The sequence below is a fragment of the Copadichromis virginalis genome, linkage group LG2, assembly GCF_057382275.1.
Source record: "Copadichromis virginalis isolate Kocher_CV1m ecotype Utaka linkage group LG2, C_Virginalis_male_GT1.1, whole genome shotgun sequence".
Classification (NCBI taxonomy): Eukaryota; Metazoa; Chordata; class Actinopteri; order Cichliformes; family Cichlidae; genus Copadichromis; species Copadichromis virginalis.
In genome coordinates, this window is record NC_140619.1 from 22,389,273 (window position 1) to 22,409,332 (window position 20,060).

Genomic DNA, 20,060 nt, shown 5'->3' on the forward strand with positions numbered 1-20,060 from the left:
ATGTGAACACCGTCCGGGTGGGCCCGCTGCTGTTCGTTAATGGTGTTCAGCAGGATAGAGAGCGCCATGTTTACGTTGGCATCGGGTGGAATGTACACAGCCGTGATGATCACTAGTGTTAGCTCTCTCGGTAGAAAAATAATGGAATACAGGAATAAAAAAGCCCTGTGACACACTGTCAACCTGTCCAGGTCATGATCATGGTCATGATAATCCGATCGTGGATGTTAAAAGACTTCTTAATAAATGTTGTGAGGTTGACAATTTTGAGTTAACATTAAACACTTTCTTTCCAAATGCATTGAAAAACCTTCTAGCTGTTGGTTTGCAAAGTTTGTGTGAGTGGCACGGTAGTGTAGTGGTTGGCACTGTTGTCTCACAGCAAATAGGTCCTGGGTTTGAGTCCAGCAATCCTTTTTTATGTGGTGTTTACATGCTTTCTCTGTGTCTGCCAGTATCCTATTCAAAGATCTGCATGGGGTTACGTTAATTTTACATTGGCCATAGGTGATAATAGATTGGTTTTCTCACCTTGTGGTAGGATCCAGCCCCTCCGCTACCCTGAATTATGCTTAAACGCCTTCAAAATGACTAAAAGCCCCAACTTACATCTTATACAATGCAAAATTCTTCGTAGAACACACTGTACAGGACAAAGGTTGTTCCAAATGGGCTTTACACACTCAAACATATGTACCTACTGCAAAGACAATTCTGCTGTTTAGAGGTTCTGGCAGAGGATATGTGAAGACTTATACACATGGTTTAGTTGCTGTATCCAAGGCTCACCTAAGCTGTGCATCTTAGGTGGCATAAGTGAACTAGATATGGAAGCAGATACATCACATATACTCCTTACTTCCTTATGCATCACTAAGAAAACACAGTTTCTGTATTAATCAAATCAATATAGAATTTTACTTCTAGATCACATTAGTCTGGAGAGAATGTCTGCCTCCAAAAAACCAACTGGGTGAATTTCTTTCTCTCTGGTCCCCACTGATCAATTCCATTATTCAGTGAGGGTGGTTGACTGTAGACTGTAGCCCTGTTTCCTTGTATGCCTTATAGGCAGATGAGGGTGGTCTCTGGGACTATGGGTCTCTGGGACTTATATATAAGGGGCTCAGGATATTCTCTAAATAAAGGACGGCAATTTATATTTTCTCTATAATATTTACTTTGATTCATAATTTATAAAAATCACAGTAAATTGTAAACAGGTTCTTGATAGAATCCCTCAATTCATCCACTGCCTGAAAAATAACTTCCAAGTCAGCTTCCTCCTGATTGGCCGTCTCCCATAACATGGTTTGAACAGCTGGAGGTGGACCTTCTGTCGTGCCCTTAAAAACAATTCAAATTGGGGTCAAACACACATTTATTAGAAAGGACAATTAAACACAAGTGCTCTAGTTCATAGCTTGTTGCCTCATTTCTCAATGATGATAGTATCCTATAATCCTCTGCCCAGTGTGTGCACGCATCATGCATTGTAACCAGTAGAAAGCTACTTTTGGCTGCTTCCTTGTTGCATGGGGTCACCACAGCTGTGCATGATCGACTTGGCAGTTATCAAGCCGGGTGGCCTTCCAGACATAAATCAAAGGGGATTTGGATCTGCAGCAATCTCCGACCAAGCGACTGTAAACCAAGACACTATGCATGCATTTATGTAAACACTGACCACAAAAACTTAAAATCCAAGAAGCAAGCAGTCACACCACATTTAAATATTGGCAGTCTTTATTTCAACAAGACTAAAAATGTTGTTTAATATACATTTTCTCTTACACTTTAACATCTATCTCATCTTGTTTTTCCATAACATTTAGGAGATACTCTGACAAGTAGAAATCTGGTGTACTTGTAGGGCCTCTTTTAGAGACATCTAAAACCGCTGCTTTTTATTTACACTCCCCCCCACCACTCTTTTCAGTCACTCACTCCATCCTCAGAGAGAGTCCTTTCTGTTCTTGTGGGCCAAAGGCATACATGGAAAGGTTTCAACAACAGTCCAACTTTAAAAGACACAAGACTGAACTCGCTCTGTGGACCGAATGGACGTCTTCCAGCAGCTGGACCAACTCCTGCCAGCTGGAAACGTTGCTGCCCTGGCCTGCAAGCACAGACATTTTTGTCACCGTCGTCAGCCTAAAACATTTCTTCCGTCTCTCCAAAAGTCGGGCTTCTTCACACTCCTCACACATGACACGAACACGTGCACGAGCCCTTGTGGAAATGTTGGTGGAACACAAGGGAGAAAAAACAGTAACCTAGAATTAAACTGGTCACCTGCAGAAGTAATGCCAAATCGAGCTGCTCAAGCACAGCTTTTTGATTTTAAATTAAGGCTTCAGTATTTCATACGGGTTGCATAGATGTTTCATCAAATCCTTCAAGGTCAGATCTTGATACGACGTCTTCGTCTGATGATTGCGGATGATAACTGATAACCTGAAGATGTCCCGTAAGCTCAAGATCAACCTGTTAATGTCAAAGCCAGACAACATGCAAAGGAATAAACTCCCATCTAATCACTTCATCCGTGCAGACTCGCATTAAAGCTGCAAATCTTTTCGCTATACTTTTACAAAAATGTATATTTCTGTCCACCTTAATCTGCACACTGAAACATTGTAGATGTTGCATTTTTGATAATGTGTAAGTTCTAAATGCATGTTTGAAATACATGGAATACATTAGTGCAGCAATGCTGCACGAGTCGGCATCGTTGTAGAGATGAGATGTTCAGGTAATGCAACTTAACAGACCCGATTATCAAATGAAAAGCTCCAAGAAAAAACAAAAAAAAACAAAACAAAAAAAACCAAAACGTACATTGTGCTTGTCAGCTGGTAACAATATACTCAAACACCTCAGGGAATCTGAGCAGATAGATCATAAATCATCAACAACAGCCACTTTCTTTTCTTTTCCCAAAAACAAACAAAACAAAAAAAACGTAAGAAGATGCTAGTAATGTACCAAACATAAAAAAATAATCAGGCACCTTTCATTGCATTAATTTTGGTAGTAATTGTGAAAACACTTAACTTTGAGTTGAAATGATGAGAACCGTTCAGAATGAGTCCATTTATACTGACACAGGCCATTTAACGAGGTACAGCGTGTACTGTGGGACGGGGCCAGAAAAACAAAACAAAGGCCCCAAAACCTGTGCACACTGACCAGGGCGCACCCCTTATCTGTGCACACTGACCTCTTCCACCACCTACAACTACCAGTAAAATCCACTGTAGTACCTAATATATATCTTCATACCAAAAAAAAAAAAGCTAAAAATCTCAACACCTCCTCAACATAAAACCCTGTATTAAAATAATCTTTTCTAGATTTCCATTTGGTTAAAACACTGACTTTTGTTCCTCTTGTCTTGTTTAATTAAAATGCTCCCAAAACGTGCATGTTGCCCTCTTTTCTTTCCAAACGTTAAGACTGTATAGAGTCAGATCTTCTGTGCCGAACTGAGCTTACAGTACCAAAAAAAAAAAAGAAAAGAAAAGAAAAGAAAAAAAGAGGGCATTTGGGACATGTCAGCTTTGCCTTCTAGGGGGTTTAATGGCAGGGGACATATCCAACTCTATCAGACACTCAACCTTATGGTCTAGATCACATTGACTCAGTAAGCACGAGGTATAACCTTACTATTGAATTGCTTAAGCTGAAAGAAGTTCAGTGAAATAATAATGAAGAAATTTAAAGTTAAGATGCGAAATGCTCGCAGCAAACGTACATTATGCGTGTTAGGGGCTTGCAGAGCACCCCGCAGACTCTTCCACAGAACGACGCCATCTTCAGGTCAAACATGAGCACCTGTGCTGTAAACTCTCACTGCATTTTTGAGACGAGCTGCCTCCAAAGCAAACCGAGCAAAACAAGTCTCAAAATGCTTCAGAATTTCTAGCCTTTGTAAAAGTATAAATGCACACAGGCACAAATATTCACAGTATGCACTTTTATAATGTGCAAAAAAATAAAAAAAAGCTTTGAATTAGTAATAAGACAGCGTCACGTGGGTTCTGTTTCTATTAGTCGTGTTTTGTGACCGATAGAAAGACCAGCCTCAGAAATTTAAAGATGTGTCCCAACACAGGCACTCAGAGTTTGACCCAATATCTTTCTTAATGCTTAGATGTCAGATTTCAGTCATTGAAGAAGGCACAAAGTTAATCATGAGATTAAACTGCCAAAGTAAGTGTGAAATGCTGCAAGCACAACCAAAAAGTAGCTCGGAGAGAGCTGTCGGAGGGCAGGTTTATCTGGGCGACAAAGGTGGATCTCTTGGGAAGAAAAATCATACTGCTGTACACTGATGTCTTTAACAACATACGAACAAATAGTTAATAGTGAGGTTATTGTAATATTAAGAAGTTTCTTCCCCTCCCACCCCAACAGTGGACAGTCCAATGTCCTGAAGGCAGTCTTTTTGTTTTTTAAAGTCTCTCTGACAGTTTTCCCCTTCGTGCTGTTGCTCCTGGTCGTTCTCTTCCCTCTCCCTGTCCAGCCAGTTTTATCTCAAGCGGGAAACTAACAGGGCCAGGGCGAGCCCGCAGAGCGCCAGCGCCATGCTTCCCCGTGAGGTGACCCCAGCTGAGTTATTGCTTTGCACTGGATTAACCCGTGGTGATCCAGCCACTTCACTTCCACCCGCTGCTTTTCCACCCCGTTCTTTATCAGACGTTGGTGGAACAGAGAAGTACATGTCGCAGTTCGGACCGTCGCAACCGCTGCCACTCTCATCTCCGCTGCCGTCATCATCTGGGGGCAAAAAAAGACAAGCAGGTGAGACGTGCAGCTAGGAAACCGAGTCGCAAAAGCTGTGAAGCTCATTAACCGCTCTCACCGCTCTCTACAGTAATGTCGACGCCGCTGTGTGCAGCTTTGAGCCGGCTCGTCATTTCCTTCAAAACTGCTATCTGACTGCGGATGACGATGTCTGGTTTTGTTATGTCCACGTCCACGTCCGGGTTTGATATCTGATTGGCCAGCCCGCTGCCAATGACATCTGATTCGTACCTGGTGGAATCAAGTCTGGCATTAGACTTTAAATTCAATAATTTACAAGCAACGCAGTAAAATTTAGATTCTCTCTTTGTGAAGTCTGCGCCTCTCACCTGCTTTTCGCTGTACCATTCCAGCACTCATCACCAGCTGCAATCCCCTCGCTTACACACACAGTCTCTGGCAACGTGGACCAGAACTTTTTGGCATGCTTCAATTTCTTTTTTACTTCAATTGTCTGTTTAGAACACACAAAAAGAAAAAGATCAAAAACAATTACTCAGAGTAAATGTGATATTCACTTCTTTGCCTTCTTAGTCCTCACCAGTCGATCTAAACTGGTTCCAGCAGCAGTGGTGGGTCTTGCTTCAGGACTGTAAGGGCGGAAGCGGCTGGTGAAGGTGGACTCTTTAACAGAACGTTTGGAACGAAAGCCGGCGCTTATTTTGGGCGTTCCACATCCTTGGAAAACCTGTCAGAGGAGGAACAAGAACAGAAATGTTTTACAGATGAAGACAAAATGATTAGCCACCCTGTGAAATGTTACGTTTTGGTCAAAAATGTCCTGAGTGCTTTTTTAACAATAGAAGGGATTTTCAACACAGCATTTCTAAACAAACTAGTTTCTTCAGAAAGCATAAATTATTTCTATTTGCCCACAATATAAGAATTATTTCAGACAAAAACAAACAAAATCATCAAGAAATGTAAAGACAGACACACAACGCAGAACACGCCTGGCAGCAGTGGGAAGCAAAAGACTAGAAAGAAAAATGGTGAGAGAACAACTGCCAAGACACCCGTGAATGACTTAGTCAAGTTTGAAATTGTAGTCTGAAGGAGACAATCACTATAGACCTGCACAGGAATGAGCTGCGAGGTTAGAGACCAGGAAAAACTTCTGCAGAAGAAACGCCTTCAAGCCAGACTGAGGTGTGCTAAGAACGACCTGGAGACAAATAATCCAGACTAGAAGAGCGTCCTTCGGTCAGAGGAGATAAAACTACAGCTCTTTAGCTGCAGACACTTTGCTGATGTTTGGAGAAAGTAGTGAGAGTTCTACAACTCAGAGGACAGCGTCCCCACAGAGGAACACAGTGGTGGGAGGATCATGATGGGTTGATGCTTCAGTGTGTCTGGAACTGGGAATCTCATCAAGGTGGAAGGAATCATGAAGAAAGAAGTTTATGTGAAGATTTTAAAAGAAAACCTCGAGCAGTCAGAAACCAACCTGGGTCTGAGTCGTCTCTTTATCTTCAAACACAACAACCTAAAACATGTCGCTCCTGGTGAAGACCTACCGCCAGAAGACCAAAGTGAACGTTACTGACCGGCCAGTGCAAAGCCCTGAATTGAATCCCACTGAAAATGGGAGGAGCTTCAGACATTCTCCAAAGAAGAATGAGCAAACAAAAGTTTGTTCAGGAGACGCGTTTGAGACTGGCTGAAAACTACCATAAACGACTGCAAGCTGTTATCCAGCAAAAAGAGTAAACGACTATTAGCATCCAGGAGGTAATTATTTTGACCCTGGTAGTTTTTGTGAAATCATTTTGTTTCTATATGCAAAGTAAAAATAATCTAAGCATTCAAAATAAAACAAAGATGTTCGGACAAGCTGTGCTAAAAAAAGTCCTTCCTCTGCACTTGGAAGGGAGGGCTAATAATTCCATCCTCATCTCTTTTTATTTTGTTTAATTTGAAAGGCGCTGAAATGAGACTCACCTTCTGCGACACCTGCATGCTGTTCTCCTGCATGTTCATAATGGCGTCTGAAATCTTCACATCAATGGGATCCATGACAGACTCGAAATTAAAGGGACCTTCGAGCCTCTCGGCGAGACTATGCATGGCATCTGAAAACCAAAACATAACAAGTTGAAATCAACACAGGGGAAAGCAATTACACGCTCCTACCACTAGGGAGAAGCACTCGCATTAGGGTGAGACATTTTTAACCAGTGAGATGAGCCATTAGTGTAGGGCAGGATCAAGCTGCAGCACAGCAAGGGGGCAACAGAAACCAGATGCCTCTGCAGACCGCAGCGGTGCCAGCAGCCAGAGATCGACACATGTAACGGTGATATAGTCAGAAACCATGTTTCTGGTCACAAGATCCATCATGCAGGATAAATATAAAGCACACAGTGAAGAACTGTGGATGTGTGCACCACCCTGAGTGTAATGTAACTGATCTGGGTCTGTTTGTACACAGCACAAGACTGCATTCATTCCAAGGGTCACCGCATGTACAGCCCCTCCCTCCCCCTTTTCTTAAACAACCTACTAAAGAATGAGGGACATGTTTGTACATGGTTTTCAACAATAAAACCGTTCCTATGTTAAATGTTTTTCTTCCAAAGCTGAACTGCAGTTTACCTCCTTTATTTACCCCGGGTCTATCATGTCACAAATCCCATTGCCACTCTGGTTTCATGCTCACAAGGAGAATAAGGGGTGCACGCTTAGATAAGAAAGTCGATGAAACTAATGATCTTTGAAGAAATATGAGTAAGCGGCAATGAACCCAGGAGCAGGAGGCTGCATAAATATACTCTGTTGCCAAATTAAAAACTTTCAGCTATTATGGTTATAAGGCGGTGTAATCACGGGCAGGTTTCTGTTAAACAGTGGCTGCTAAAGGTGCCCTTGTTCGCATGTCGTCTGCTTACCGAGGAAGTTGTTCCACTCCGTGTCCAAGTCTGCCTGGTTAGCCAAACAGCCACGCATCACATTCAGACAGTAATTCTGGCAGGGTTTCAGGGCTACTTGGCCCGAGCAGTAGGGACAGTACAACATCTTCATGGCCGCTCGCACACAGCTGGGAGAGGCGCTGACCTGGAGTAGGCAGAGGGCAGTTAGTGGGCCGTTTTCATTACATCATAGCCGAAGCACTCACTCGACACCACCAGAGACACATTCTCATACTCTGAAAAAGCATGACCATTAATTGCATAAGCCAGATCCACAAAGCAGTTTAATCTAATCGCCTATGAATCACTCAGTACAGTGGAAAAACAAGTCATACCAGAACAGTCAGAGTGGTTTATGTTACCAGACAGAGAGAAAGAGAACTACAGATCAGAGATGTACAGGACTACAAGGAAAACAAGTCTCGTTCTCGGCTGTTAGTTTTTCTCTTTGTTGAAACTGTGCTCCGTCACTTACCGTAGAAACTTTATTGGCCACCTCAGGCATGAGCGCCAGGCCACGCACAAAGGTGCGTGCGGCGATAAAGGACCTCGTTAACTGGATGCGGAGCTTGCGGGGCACGTCGCCGAACGGCTGCAGCTCCTCCGTATGTCGGCTGACGCAGTCCATGTAGGTGTCGCTGAACTCGTATTGCACGTTGACCAGCTGGAACATCCTCTCCAAAAGGTCGGCCCAGAATTCCGACAGCATGGAGTCCAAGTTGACGGCAGCGCTGCCGGACACGTAGTACTGGGTCAGGGACTGGAAGAAGTTCTTGAAAAGTGCCGAGTTCTGCACATACATCATCCCGTATGTTTTCACAAACATGCTGTCCAGCGAGATCTCTGCGTTTTTCAAAAGCTCGCGGAAAAACTCTGTGGAGATGTGAAAGAAAGGCCGGGTTAGTCTACAGCCTGCGGGTGACAAAGAGCAAGAACAAACAGTGTCAGATTGTTTATATTTAAGTGTCTACAGGGAAGAGTTCAAGATGTCACGAAGAGAACATCTAAAGGAGCTCAGGGCTAAAGTTATGACTATCTGCCCAGTTGGACTTTTCCTGTTTTTTGTGACATTTTGAACTTACTGTTGTGTTCCTCTCTCAACATTTTAAAGGACTTTAGAGGCCCAAGTTTTCTTTCAGTACATTAAAAATTTTGCTGCCACCATTTGAAATCAGACTGACGTTACTCCCATTCAACTGTGCCCCACGCTTAGAACGAGCTTAAGCATAAAATCTTTAATGAAAGGCAAAAGGAATGTGTTAGGGGACAGTTGGAGACGAGGGGGTGAGCGCGGAGCATCAGCAGAGATGTCTCTCCACATCAGTGTGCTTCAGACTGACCACCATCAATGCCATTTTTCTGTTGTCACATTCCATTCGCCTTCCTTTCTGCCAGCTTCTCTTGGACTGTCCTTCAGAGACATTTTCAATAGGATTACGGAATAATGCGACCCCACAACCACCAGCAGCAGCAGCCCCTCCCAGCTACCGTATATGGACCTGTATGCACCCCCCTCCCACTACTATCCTACCAGCCCTGCATCTGCCTCCCTCCCCTGCTTTCACTTCATCAGTTCCTTCAGAGAGCTCTCTTCACTAGAGATGAGGAACAATGACCTACTTCATCCTGAGGAATGTCCATCACCCCCCTACCACCCCCCAAATAATCCAAGCCCCTTCTCCCAGACCCCACACCACCCTCCTTGCCCAATTTTCTTAATCTGAATAAAATGAGAATTCCACAGAGCCTCTGAAACATGTTTCACCTTCAGTCTCACACACACACTCGCCCTTTTTATCCATTATCTGTGCCCCCCACCCCCCTCTCACAGACCTTCTGTCCCGTTGCAGTTTCTCGGGGTGCCCACTGCGTGGCTTTGAAATGTAAAGTTCCCATGCTCTCGCAGGGGGAGTCACTAAATGCTCTCTGCTACCAGTACACACACAAACACACTCTCGCACATTCACACTCACACAGAGGACCCGAGTAGTGCTGTCACTTCCACTTCAGACTGACACACTAAAAGAAAAAATGAGATAGAGGAGGGGTAAGGGTGGCTTGGGGCGGGTTAAGTTGAGGGCTTTTTTTAAGAACTTCAAATCCCTACTGTGTCGCCAAGGATACCGGAAACACTGCAGCCCCTCCATTTACCTCCTCGCCATCACAAGTGCACGCGCACACACAGACACACACACAGAGCCAGGGGAGAGGGCACCAAGTTCCACGCTCCATTGACAGAGATTAAAACAAAATGGTCCACCCCCACCCCTGGAATGTCATAGTAGCCACACTGACATGAAAGTCAGTGAAAGGATACTGAGGAGGTGAAGAAGAGGAGGAGGAGGAGGAGGTGGGAGAGGCATGAAGCACGAGGACAACCCTAAACTTCTCCGTTTCCTTTCTACAGTTAATTAGAGGAGTAATTCCTATATGCTAAACAGATAAGCTCCATTATGCGTCTGGACAAACCCACGGGTTTTTAAGAAGGGTGTGTGAGGGGTGGTGGCACAGTGGGGGCAGGGGTGGCGGGGATACGGAGGCTCTCTGGCCCAGGCTGAGGGGCCCAAGTATGAGCAGCATTACTCAGGCATCTTGCATTGTCATTAAAAACAATTTATGACACGCAGTCGTCTGCCAACAGGCCGAGGAGCTGAACGCTCCCTCTGGATTTCCCCATTAAAAATGTACCTGTCACTCAGCCAATGGTCTGAGAGAATCTGGGTGAAAGGTTACACATGAGAGTGTCAGCTGTAGGGAAATGTAAGGAAAAGGACGACTCCTGCTCGACTATCTGTCTTTCCCTTCCTGCACGCTCCCCCCCAGCTTGTCACTATTCCAACGTGCTGCAGAGAAAGCGCTAAATTACGAACAACGATCCTGGGCCCAATCCATCACAGGAACAGAGGAACTGACCGATCTCCTCCCACTTCCTCTTCCAAAAACTCCCCCCACTAGTGTCCCTATAAACTATGCTCCTCCCAATCCCAGCCCAGGCGGTAATTGCATCCTATTTGTGCCAATTAGTCGCCAAGCTTCTCCCTTTTCTTATGGTATGGGATTCTGTCCCTCCTGCTGCTGAGCTCGGTGCTCAGATGGATGTCGCTTGTATGTGTCTGGAGGCAATGGGGCCATAATCCAAGCGCTTAATTCCCAGACATGGAGTTGCTCTGCTGGACAGGGTCACTGCAGCAGGACAGGCTGAGGTCAGAATAAACACGCAGCGACGAGACACACAGAGAAAGAGAGAACTATTTCTGGCTCTGGTCTTAATTGGCCATGACTCTTCGCTCCAGGCGCATGATGAGAGCCTGCCCAATCACATACACTACTTCCTGAGTTTATTAGTGCGCGAGCGAACGCCTTCATGTGCAGCTGCGTTTGTGCACATGTGCGCACTCCTTGTGATGTCACGGCCGCTGCTGTCATTTCTCTGCAACAGTAAGCAGACCAATGAGCACTTCCTGTTCCCATTTCACTGGCTGTAAGCGCTTCCTTCGGTGGCGTCTTGATGTGACAAAAGGAAATAATAGGCCGGCAGCCTGAGCCCGTCACCACATTTGATGTGAGAGAGAGAGAGGGCCTGGCGATTTAGGTAGAAGAGAGCACAGCAGGGCTTTGTAAAGAGATCCCACATCTAACTGTTGAGAGACTGCAGCAACCTGCCTACAGTGATGATGAGGAGGGAGCACGCAGGGAAGAGGTTCATGGTCATCCGTAGAGCTGTGCCCTTCTGATAAACTGGACGTTCTTTTTGGGCGTTGCCAAGCTTTAGAATTTTTGCGCAAGCCAGTTGTTATGACTCCGTTAGAAAAACACTCCGTGCTGAATAATATCGGAAAAATTCCTAAACAAAACAATATTTATGCAATAGTTGATCGGTGGTGCTCTGGATGGATAAACTTGACATAAGGAGCCGAAGCCACAATTGTTCAGAAAGATTATTTTTACGAAATTGTGGTTCTGGTATCAGTCCCTCTAAAATCAAACACCGTGAACACTATTTTAATCTCAACGTTCCACTCTAAAGTTGAACCCTGTTACGGAAACAACATCTTCATTTGCTCGCACGCATCTCGGGTGTTGTTTTTAAACCTGGTTTGTGGTCGTTACTTAAACGTGACACTGACATTTCTGAAGCTGACCATTTGTTACAGGCTGTTTTTGTATATTATGGACGAGATGATTAAACGAGAAAATAATAATTTATAGATTTCTCAGTAATGAGAACAGCCCTTAATATTGCCACTAAGCGCCAGATGAGTTCTGCAAGACAAACAGGGTGGAGGACATGCATGCGTGAGAACTGAGCGCAGTGAATCACAAGCAGGACTTGGACACAGTGAAGAAAGATGGAACGAGAAAGAGCGGCAAAGAGAGGGGTTTTTGGGAGAGTGAGGCATAAGAAGGGGACAAAGGGCAGTAAGAAAGGAGAAAAAGATGGGCGGGACAGCTCGAGCAGCCACTGCATTCCAACACGTCACATTCCTCTTCACATCTGGCTGCAATACACATGCTCCCTGTTACTCACCATCCCTCGCTGCCTTTCACAGACACATAAGATCTGACCCACATGTGTGCACACCAATGCAGAGCTATGCACATAACCTCCTTTAACAAGCAAGATTCCAATGCACCGGGAAACTAAAAATATTTTTTCTTCCCATGTTTTTCCACTCAGCCTGTTTGGGAATCCTCATCCTCCCCTCTATCCTATCATCGCAGGGCTGCAGTGGTGGCATGGTTTGGTGGTTGAAGGTATTCAGAGCTGCCCTGCTTCCTCTGTGAGTCAGCACTGTTGCATGTTCCCATGCGCTCTGGCCCTCAGCAGGGGAAACCTGATCCCAATATTTACAGGCATACACACATGTGCTCACACACAGAGGAACAGGAAGTATAGAGACGACTAAATCTGAAGATGTGTGTGGTCCGTCTGGAAGCACGCGTGTCTCTCTGGAGAAAGGGAAGCCTGTATTTCTTTTATTTTATTTTTTTACATTTCCTTCAGGGGGACGATGAGACAGGGAGCAGAGACATTGGGAGACAGGTGGACAGGCCAGAAGACACAGACTGGCTGTCTCTGCTATGAGCAGTGCGCTGGCAGGTGGGAGTGTCCATCAAAAGGGAAAAAAATAAAAATAAATAAAAGTGTAGCACAAATGCTGTGATGAGGAAACCAAAGCCAGTCTTACAACATAACCTGAAAAGCTGCATGTGTTTGTGAGCCAGTGTGTTTGCTTACTGTCAAAGTGGTCATGCCTCTGTTTGAAGGTGGATTGTAGGCTGGTGCTAAGCTTGGAGACGGGAGCTTTGATCTCCGTGTGGCTCTGCTGGCTTAGCTTCTCCTCCATCTCCACAGTGCAGCAGGAGTAGCCCTGCGGACACACTTTCAGGGGGACTCCTGGAACAGACGAGGGAGAACGTGCGTTAAATTTCCACGTCATCTGAGAAACATGCAAGTCAACACAAATTAACTCGAGGAACAAAATTTAAGATTCGATTATGATGCTGTTAATGTCACTGTAGCAGCAAGTAATGCAGATCAGTCATTGATTTCTTCCCTGGGATTCAGACCTTATGCTGAGAAATAACAGGTTCACCTCTCACCAAATCAAACGCACCCTGGCTGTTAAAGCCCCCTTAAATGCACTTAATTGCAGCTCAGAGGAGCCTTTAGCTGGCCGCTTTATAGAGCCCCGCTCTTATCCCGACACTCCCCTGTCTTGATGGATAGTTCAGTGCCAAAGCTTTCTCTGAGTGCTGTCCCTCCTAAACAGTGTTTAAGAGGAAACGATTAACTTTTCGCCCACACTGCAGGTAAGTGCGCTGACGTCAACCACAAGCACATGAATGGAGATAAACATATGTGCAAGCATGCTGGGCTGAGGAGTCTGAAAATGCTCTCCAAGTAATGTAAATTAGAAGGTTTTGGACTCCTTATTTCGGTGTAGGGCTGCCACAAACGATTATTTTGATAGTCGACTAGTCATCGATTATTTTTGCGATTAGTCGACTAATCAGATCATGCATCCATTGAACGTAAAACGTACAGCTTATTGCACCAGCACACATCTGCTCTTATATAACTATCATTAGCTTACAGCTTGAAGTGTTTAAGGTATGTGCTAACTAAAAATAAAGACAAGATGATAGTTTATTAAATTTTAATGAAATCTGCAGGTTGTTTCAGTGAAGTTTAATAAACTCATCTGTCTGCTCCTTGCTATCTAAAATATAACAGGACACTAGAGCCGGGCGATAGAACGATAATGATATGTATCGCGATATAACTTTTTCTCGATAGAAAAATTAAACTATCGCGATAGACCTCGCCGCTCTTGTCCTCTTAAAAAAAAGAAAAAAAAGAAAAAAAAAAAAGAACAGCCAATCCAAATTAAGTAGCGCAGAGCCGAACCAATCACAGCCGCAGCGTCACGTCACGTGATTTGTTACGTACAGCACAAGTGCCAAGCCGCACATGTGTATTTGTTTGGGAAGCAGCCAGCCACCGTACCGCCCGGGTAATGGAGGAAATGAGTGTGCCGACTAGAAAAATCAACCGAGCGTGACCGAAGAGAAAACAGATGATGGTTCCAATGCCGGAGAGATTGTCGAACGGAAGAGCCAGAGAAGTTCCGTAGTGTGAAGGTATTTCGGATATTTCAAGTCTGACAAAAAAAACAGAGTAGCGTGCACTGTAAATTGTGCCGAAAGCAAGTCTGGAAATACAATAAACTGGTGCATGCGCTACGTCCACATGTACCCGGGCATTCTTGAAAACGCAGATTTTTCTATGCGTTTGCACCTTTCGTCCACACGTAAACGGCGTTTTTGGTCACTGAAAACGAAGATTTTCAAAAACTCCGGCCAGGGTGGATATTTTTGAAAACTTCGTTTTTGCATTTACGTGTGGACTAGAAAAACGGAGAAAACGCAGCGTCAGAGGTGTGCGCATTTTTTGACGTCACACTGTGCGCCACGTTATTGTTTCGGTGAAATGAATTCCTACAATACTGTTACTGTTAATTCTACTCTCTGCAGTGTTTAAATGCTTACATACACACACACAGTTACTGTCCCTCCACACGTACGACTCGGTTCTGCTTCTATGCCGCAGCTTTGTTTACTTTTTCCCACCGAGGCTTCTAGACTTCTGATTGGCCAACATTTCTGCACGGTTAGGAATCTAGCGCCACCTGCTGCTTTGGCATGTTCATAGCAGCGTTTTCCTTCATTTCTGCCTTTATGTGTGGACGGGATTATTTTTTTAAAAACGAAAACGGAAAATCTCAGTTTTCAAAAACACCCGTGTACGTGTGGACGTAGCCTCAGTCTCTGACTGGAAGCGCTAATTCATCATTCGGCTTTTGTCAGACTAAAGTAACTGTTAAAACTGTTTGAAAAGCTCAGCTATACAACAAGGAGAGATTGAGAATTTCCTTTTAGTTCTCAGTTTATTTGATATTGACAAAAGTTAGTCAGTTTTGTCTGTTTTTCTGTAAAACAAACTAAGATTTATTTTTAGAATTAATATTTTGTTTCTAAGTGGAATTGACAATTTAGTCTGTTTCGTTTGTTCTATTTTGAAACTTAAACGCTTTAGCAGCTGCCTTTTGTGTAGTTTGCATTATTTGCCTTTATTTATCTGAAAAAGTCTCATGTTCCTTGAGTACATCTACCCTGTTGAACTTATTATGGGAAATAAATATTTAAATAAAAACAAGCTGCTGATTATTTCACATTTTACTTGTGAGCAACGGCACATTTAAATCTTACAAATATAGTTATTTGGCTTATATCGTGATGGATATCGTTATCGCCTGAAATGGGAAAAAAACATATCGTGATATGAAAAAAATCTTATATCGCCCAGCTCTACAGGACACCGGAGTAAATTCTCAAGCATCTCACACTTCTGATAATCAGCTGTCTGCTTGACGTTTATTCAGCTGTGTAAAAACTATAACTTCAATCTAATCCAAACTGATTTACTCAGGAACAAATAAAATACTACAAAAAGCCAAACAATAACATTTGTAAGTTATCTAAGTGACTTATATTACATGTTTAACCTGAGTAGCGAAAGATGGCGGTGGGTTTGAAAACGATTTGCCGGGAGTCCGGCGTTCTCACGGGCTCTAGTGAGCCTTGCCCCCAGCTAGCTATCGAGCTAGTGGGTAACAGACGTCTCCGAAAACGTCGGAGCGATTTTGAAAATATGTGGTGTCTTGATAAACTGAGCAGATATTTGAAGTTTACACAGCTACATTCTCGCCTGAAAATATGTTAAACGTTTATTTTGTGACCCAGAAAGAATAATAAGAGTAATATTAAAACTAACTAGCTGCCGCCATTGTTGACAACTGCGCTGGGCCGTGCTATGAATTCTGGGACACAGCTTCTTCTTCGGGGTTTAATGGCAGCTGGCATCCTTGTACATGCAGTGCTGCCATCTTCTGTTTCAGTCCGTTATTACACTCTTAAATCCTACTACTTATTCCTGCGTCTTTTGGGATCTTACAAAGCTTCAAACGACGCATCGACTATTAAATCAGTCGTCGACGATTTTAATAGTTGATGTAATCGTGACTAGTCGACCAATCGTGGCAGCCCTATTTTGGTGTGAACTGAAAGTGTATATATGCATAAGATTTCCATCAAGAGTAAGTGCCAAGTGATGCCTTCTTCAAGGCTCGTTATACTAGACAAGTGGTGTTCTTCTCCCCTAGAATCTCAGCACGAACAGCTGGGGTACAAAACTGACAGACATGGCTCTGAAAGATTGACTCGATTAAAAACAAAAACAAAACAGCAGCCTGTTCATCTCTGTTAAAACCCAAATACTGTGTCTGACAAAATGCGAACTGCCATAAGTCAGTTTACCATCCAATTAAAAGGAGGGTCAATGGAGGACGTATGCAAGCCGCAGCTGCAATAATGTTTTGTTTTAAATGTAGCTGTTGGAAACTGGGAGAACACAGGGATCCTTTCACTGGATCCCAGCACCAGCAGCCAGTTTAGTTTTCCCCACCAGCTTGTGCTGAACACGTTCCTGCTACTTGCAGGACTAGCATGTCATTCATGGACTGACGCTTTGGGATTATCAGCAACTCATTCAAAAAAATAAATACATAAAAATCCTGGATTAGTGTTTTCAGATTTCACCAAGTTCCCACATTACTGACACACTATTAATACTTTATACCCTCACAGTTATTCAAAAAGGTTATTATTGGTTTAAACATTTTATGACAAGTTGAGACTTTTCAACATAAAAAAACAAACAAACAAAAAACCCAAAACCCTGTACTTCCTTTAAGTGACACTAAAAGAACCGTATGTAAACCACATCTGGCCATTCCATTCACTAACATGTCCTGAATAACCCTGGCAAAGCTACCATAAGCTCATCTTTTGTTCCCGTCACTTTCAGCGCTGATAATCAGTTATTATTCACTTCCTTGTGTTACTCGTTTCTGTTACACTCAGGGAAGCTGCTCTGCTGCAGCTGAGGTTCTGCCTGTTGAAACTGGTTTGATTACATTAAAATCAAAGCATATGACTGGGATTTTTCCCCCGCCTTGTGTTATCTTCAAATGTTTAATGCGTTGCTATGACAACCCTGACAATGTGGATGTGTTTCTCTGTGACATCTTGAGGCTGCTTTCATTACTGCTGTAAATGTAATAGAAGACGCCCATTGAATTCTATTAGCAAACAGGGCCCGACTTTTGGTGATTTTTCTTGGCAGCACAGCATAAAAAGATTGCGCGCGCGCGCGCGCACACACACACACACACACACACACACACACACACACACACACACACACACACACACACACACACACACCAAGATTTTCTTCAGCACAGTGAATCAAACATATCATAGTTCCTAGCATGTTTGAATAAGCACCTAGAACTTAAAAATAATGAAACTTAAGGGTCAGACGTGACTCTCAGCAGTGCAATGGTCTAAACGGGGCACCAGAGGGAGGGATGCACCCTGGCGCCATAAACTGGACGCCTCTGTCTGGGATCGAGTCCAAATAAGCCTCAAGTCACCCCTTCTCCTCAAACTCATCCCCCTTGTTCCTTTAAACATATGCACCTACCTCTTACACATACCCAGGCACAGTTGGCACCCCATACCTAAACATATTCACACATCACATCACCGCTCAACACATGGCTCTTTGTATGAGGAGCCTGATTGGAGGTACGCAGACACACACAAACACACACACACAGGCTGAACTTTTAGGTGAAACAACCATCCAGTCTCTCCTCGAGCAGGGCCCCCTGCTTGCCCACAGCGCAGGCGTACAATCAAAAGGGCTATATCCATGTGGAAAATAGACGTAGTTACCAAAGTACACAAATAAAAGTGAGATGGTCAATATTTCACAGGAATGTCTGTACAAATGTCACATTGTTAGCTCAAAGGATTAGGTCTCTGAAAACTGAAGAATCTTAGCTAATGCATACTTTGTGAAAACATTTTGGCAGCCAATTGCTCAAACCGCTGGGAGAGAAACGGCACCCGCTGGAACAAAAAGAGCGCGCAGCGAAAACGAACAGTTAGAGCTTATAAAAATCAACATCCCACTGACATGTTTCTGCCTCACCATTGCAGGGAAAAAAGGAAAAAGCTTTGTCAGTTGATGCATCAGTCATTTCTCCACCAGCACTAGCATGAATAGTCTTTGTGCGACGAGTTGCCTGATGGAGTTCCTTTGAGGGGCCTCCGTCATCCCCTCCAGTTTCCCCAAGTACTTTAAGATGTAATAAGACACAGTGACAGAGCATTGTTCAAGTGTCACTTAGAAGAGGAAAACTGCAATTTATGGCAGGGAAAACGAGAGAGTAGCATCTTGTAAACAAACATGCGACTGTGTCGTGGCATTCATGGGCTCTTTGCTGCCTCTCTGGCCTTTCCTTTGTGGCTGTTGAGGGGGGAGCGACCACCATCCCCTTTAAATGGCTCATAAAATAAGTCACTTCCCTTTGACATTGTCCTGCCTCTCAAACTTTGTTCTCAGAGGAAGGATGGTGGGGGAGGTGAAAACGCCTTACAGACAAAAACCAGATTAGACACCTCGCCACCCCCTCTGCCTGCCATCATGTGCCCCTGAACCAGACGGACCTCAAAGTGCCCCCCGCTGCCGCCTCGCCCGCCACCACCCTGCAGGCTTAACCAGCGAGGTCAGGGGTTAACAGCGACTCCTCTGAGAGAGGTCCTGTCCTCTGACCCCTCCTCTCCCTCCCTGTCCGCTAGCCAGCACATCCACCACACACACAGTTAGTCATGCCTCAAACCCCAATCACTCCAATAATAACGCTGCCAACACACATATCCCCCCCAAACAAAAATTGTAAAAATCCTCACAAGTACAGGCAATTAAGAGACACAGAAACAGACAACATATAAAAAGGACTACTTAACGGGCACACACTACTAATTGGAGCCTAGTCATCTGTGACTGAACCATAACACCGAGCTTTCACACGACCATCAACATTTGTAAATAATTAAAATGATAAATGCAGCTTAAAGCTCGTGTATATACACAAACACACACTTCAGTCCCAGTGGAATGCAGGTCGTTTGAGATGGCGAAAGCTGGGAAATCTCACTTCGAAACACCAAAAATGTGCGGGCGCCTTCCAAGTCGCTCTGATTTATGTGTGAATGCTCAATATATAAAACAAAAGATTCAAACATTCCCAGCCGAGTGAAGTACAAGAAAGAAAAATGAAAAACAACACCCGTGAATGCAAAGGTTCACTATTAATTCACATATTATGCTCGGTCCTGTAAAAGGGAGAGTGCTGCTAGTCTGCTGAGCGTTACTCACACACGTTGTTGTAAATTTGCACACCCTTCAGCCATAACATTCTCCTTTTGCTTCTCACCTCTGTCTGCGGTGCAATTTTCCCGAGGGGGTTAAGAGATTGGTGCCATTTGTTGGGCAACTTTCTTTTCTTGCGCCACATCCTGTCAGGCACAATCACGTGAACCAAACCTGCGGCGGAGCAGGTCGACGTCACCGCTCATTTAAAAAAGGTGTGATATTTTACGCACAAGCATGACGTTAAGGGCAGAATAAATTGTGGATTGATTTAAATGAGGAGAAAGAGATGAAAAAATAAGCAAACAGCTGCGCATATCCCTTCCAAAAACATAAAATCATAGCATTCCCCCCTCCAACTCATTCCCTTCTTAGATTCTTTCCTGTTGCAACATGTTGTCAAATCAGCCCGTTCTTTTTGTCTCCCTCTCTGCCTCCCTTTCATCTCCAAGAAGCCTAAAGTTGTCGTCTGTATCCGGGTTTTAAGAAATCCT

At 44.1% G+C, this 20,060-nt stretch overlaps 1 protein-coding gene across 1 annotated transcript in view; it reads right to left on the reverse strand.

Annotated features, from left to right (window-relative positions):
• Nucleotides 1-1,728: 1,728 nt before the first annotated feature.
• gpc4 (glypican 4) overlaps nt 1,729-20,060 on the reverse strand; it is a 32,369-nt gene continuing 14,037 nt past the window's right edge. Inside the window, exons 2-9 of the mRNA XM_085473801.1 lie at nt 12,958-13,116; nt 8,194-8,591; nt 7,698-7,863; nt 6,751-6,881; nt 5,351-5,497; nt 5,139-5,263; nt 4,868-5,040; nt 1,729-4,782 (exon numbers count right to left, since the gene is read on the reverse strand). Of these exons, the coding sequence (XP_085329927.1) occupies nt 4,535-4,782; nt 4,868-5,040; nt 5,139-5,263; nt 5,351-5,497; nt 6,751-6,881; nt 7,698-7,863; nt 8,194-8,591; nt 12,958-13,116 (1,547 nt within the window). The 3' untranslated portion in view covers nt 1,729-4,534. The remainder of the gene's footprint in view (nt 4,783-4,867; nt 5,041-5,138; nt 5,264-5,350; nt 5,498-6,750; nt 6,882-7,697; nt 7,864-8,193; nt 8,592-12,957; nt 13,117-20,060) is intronic.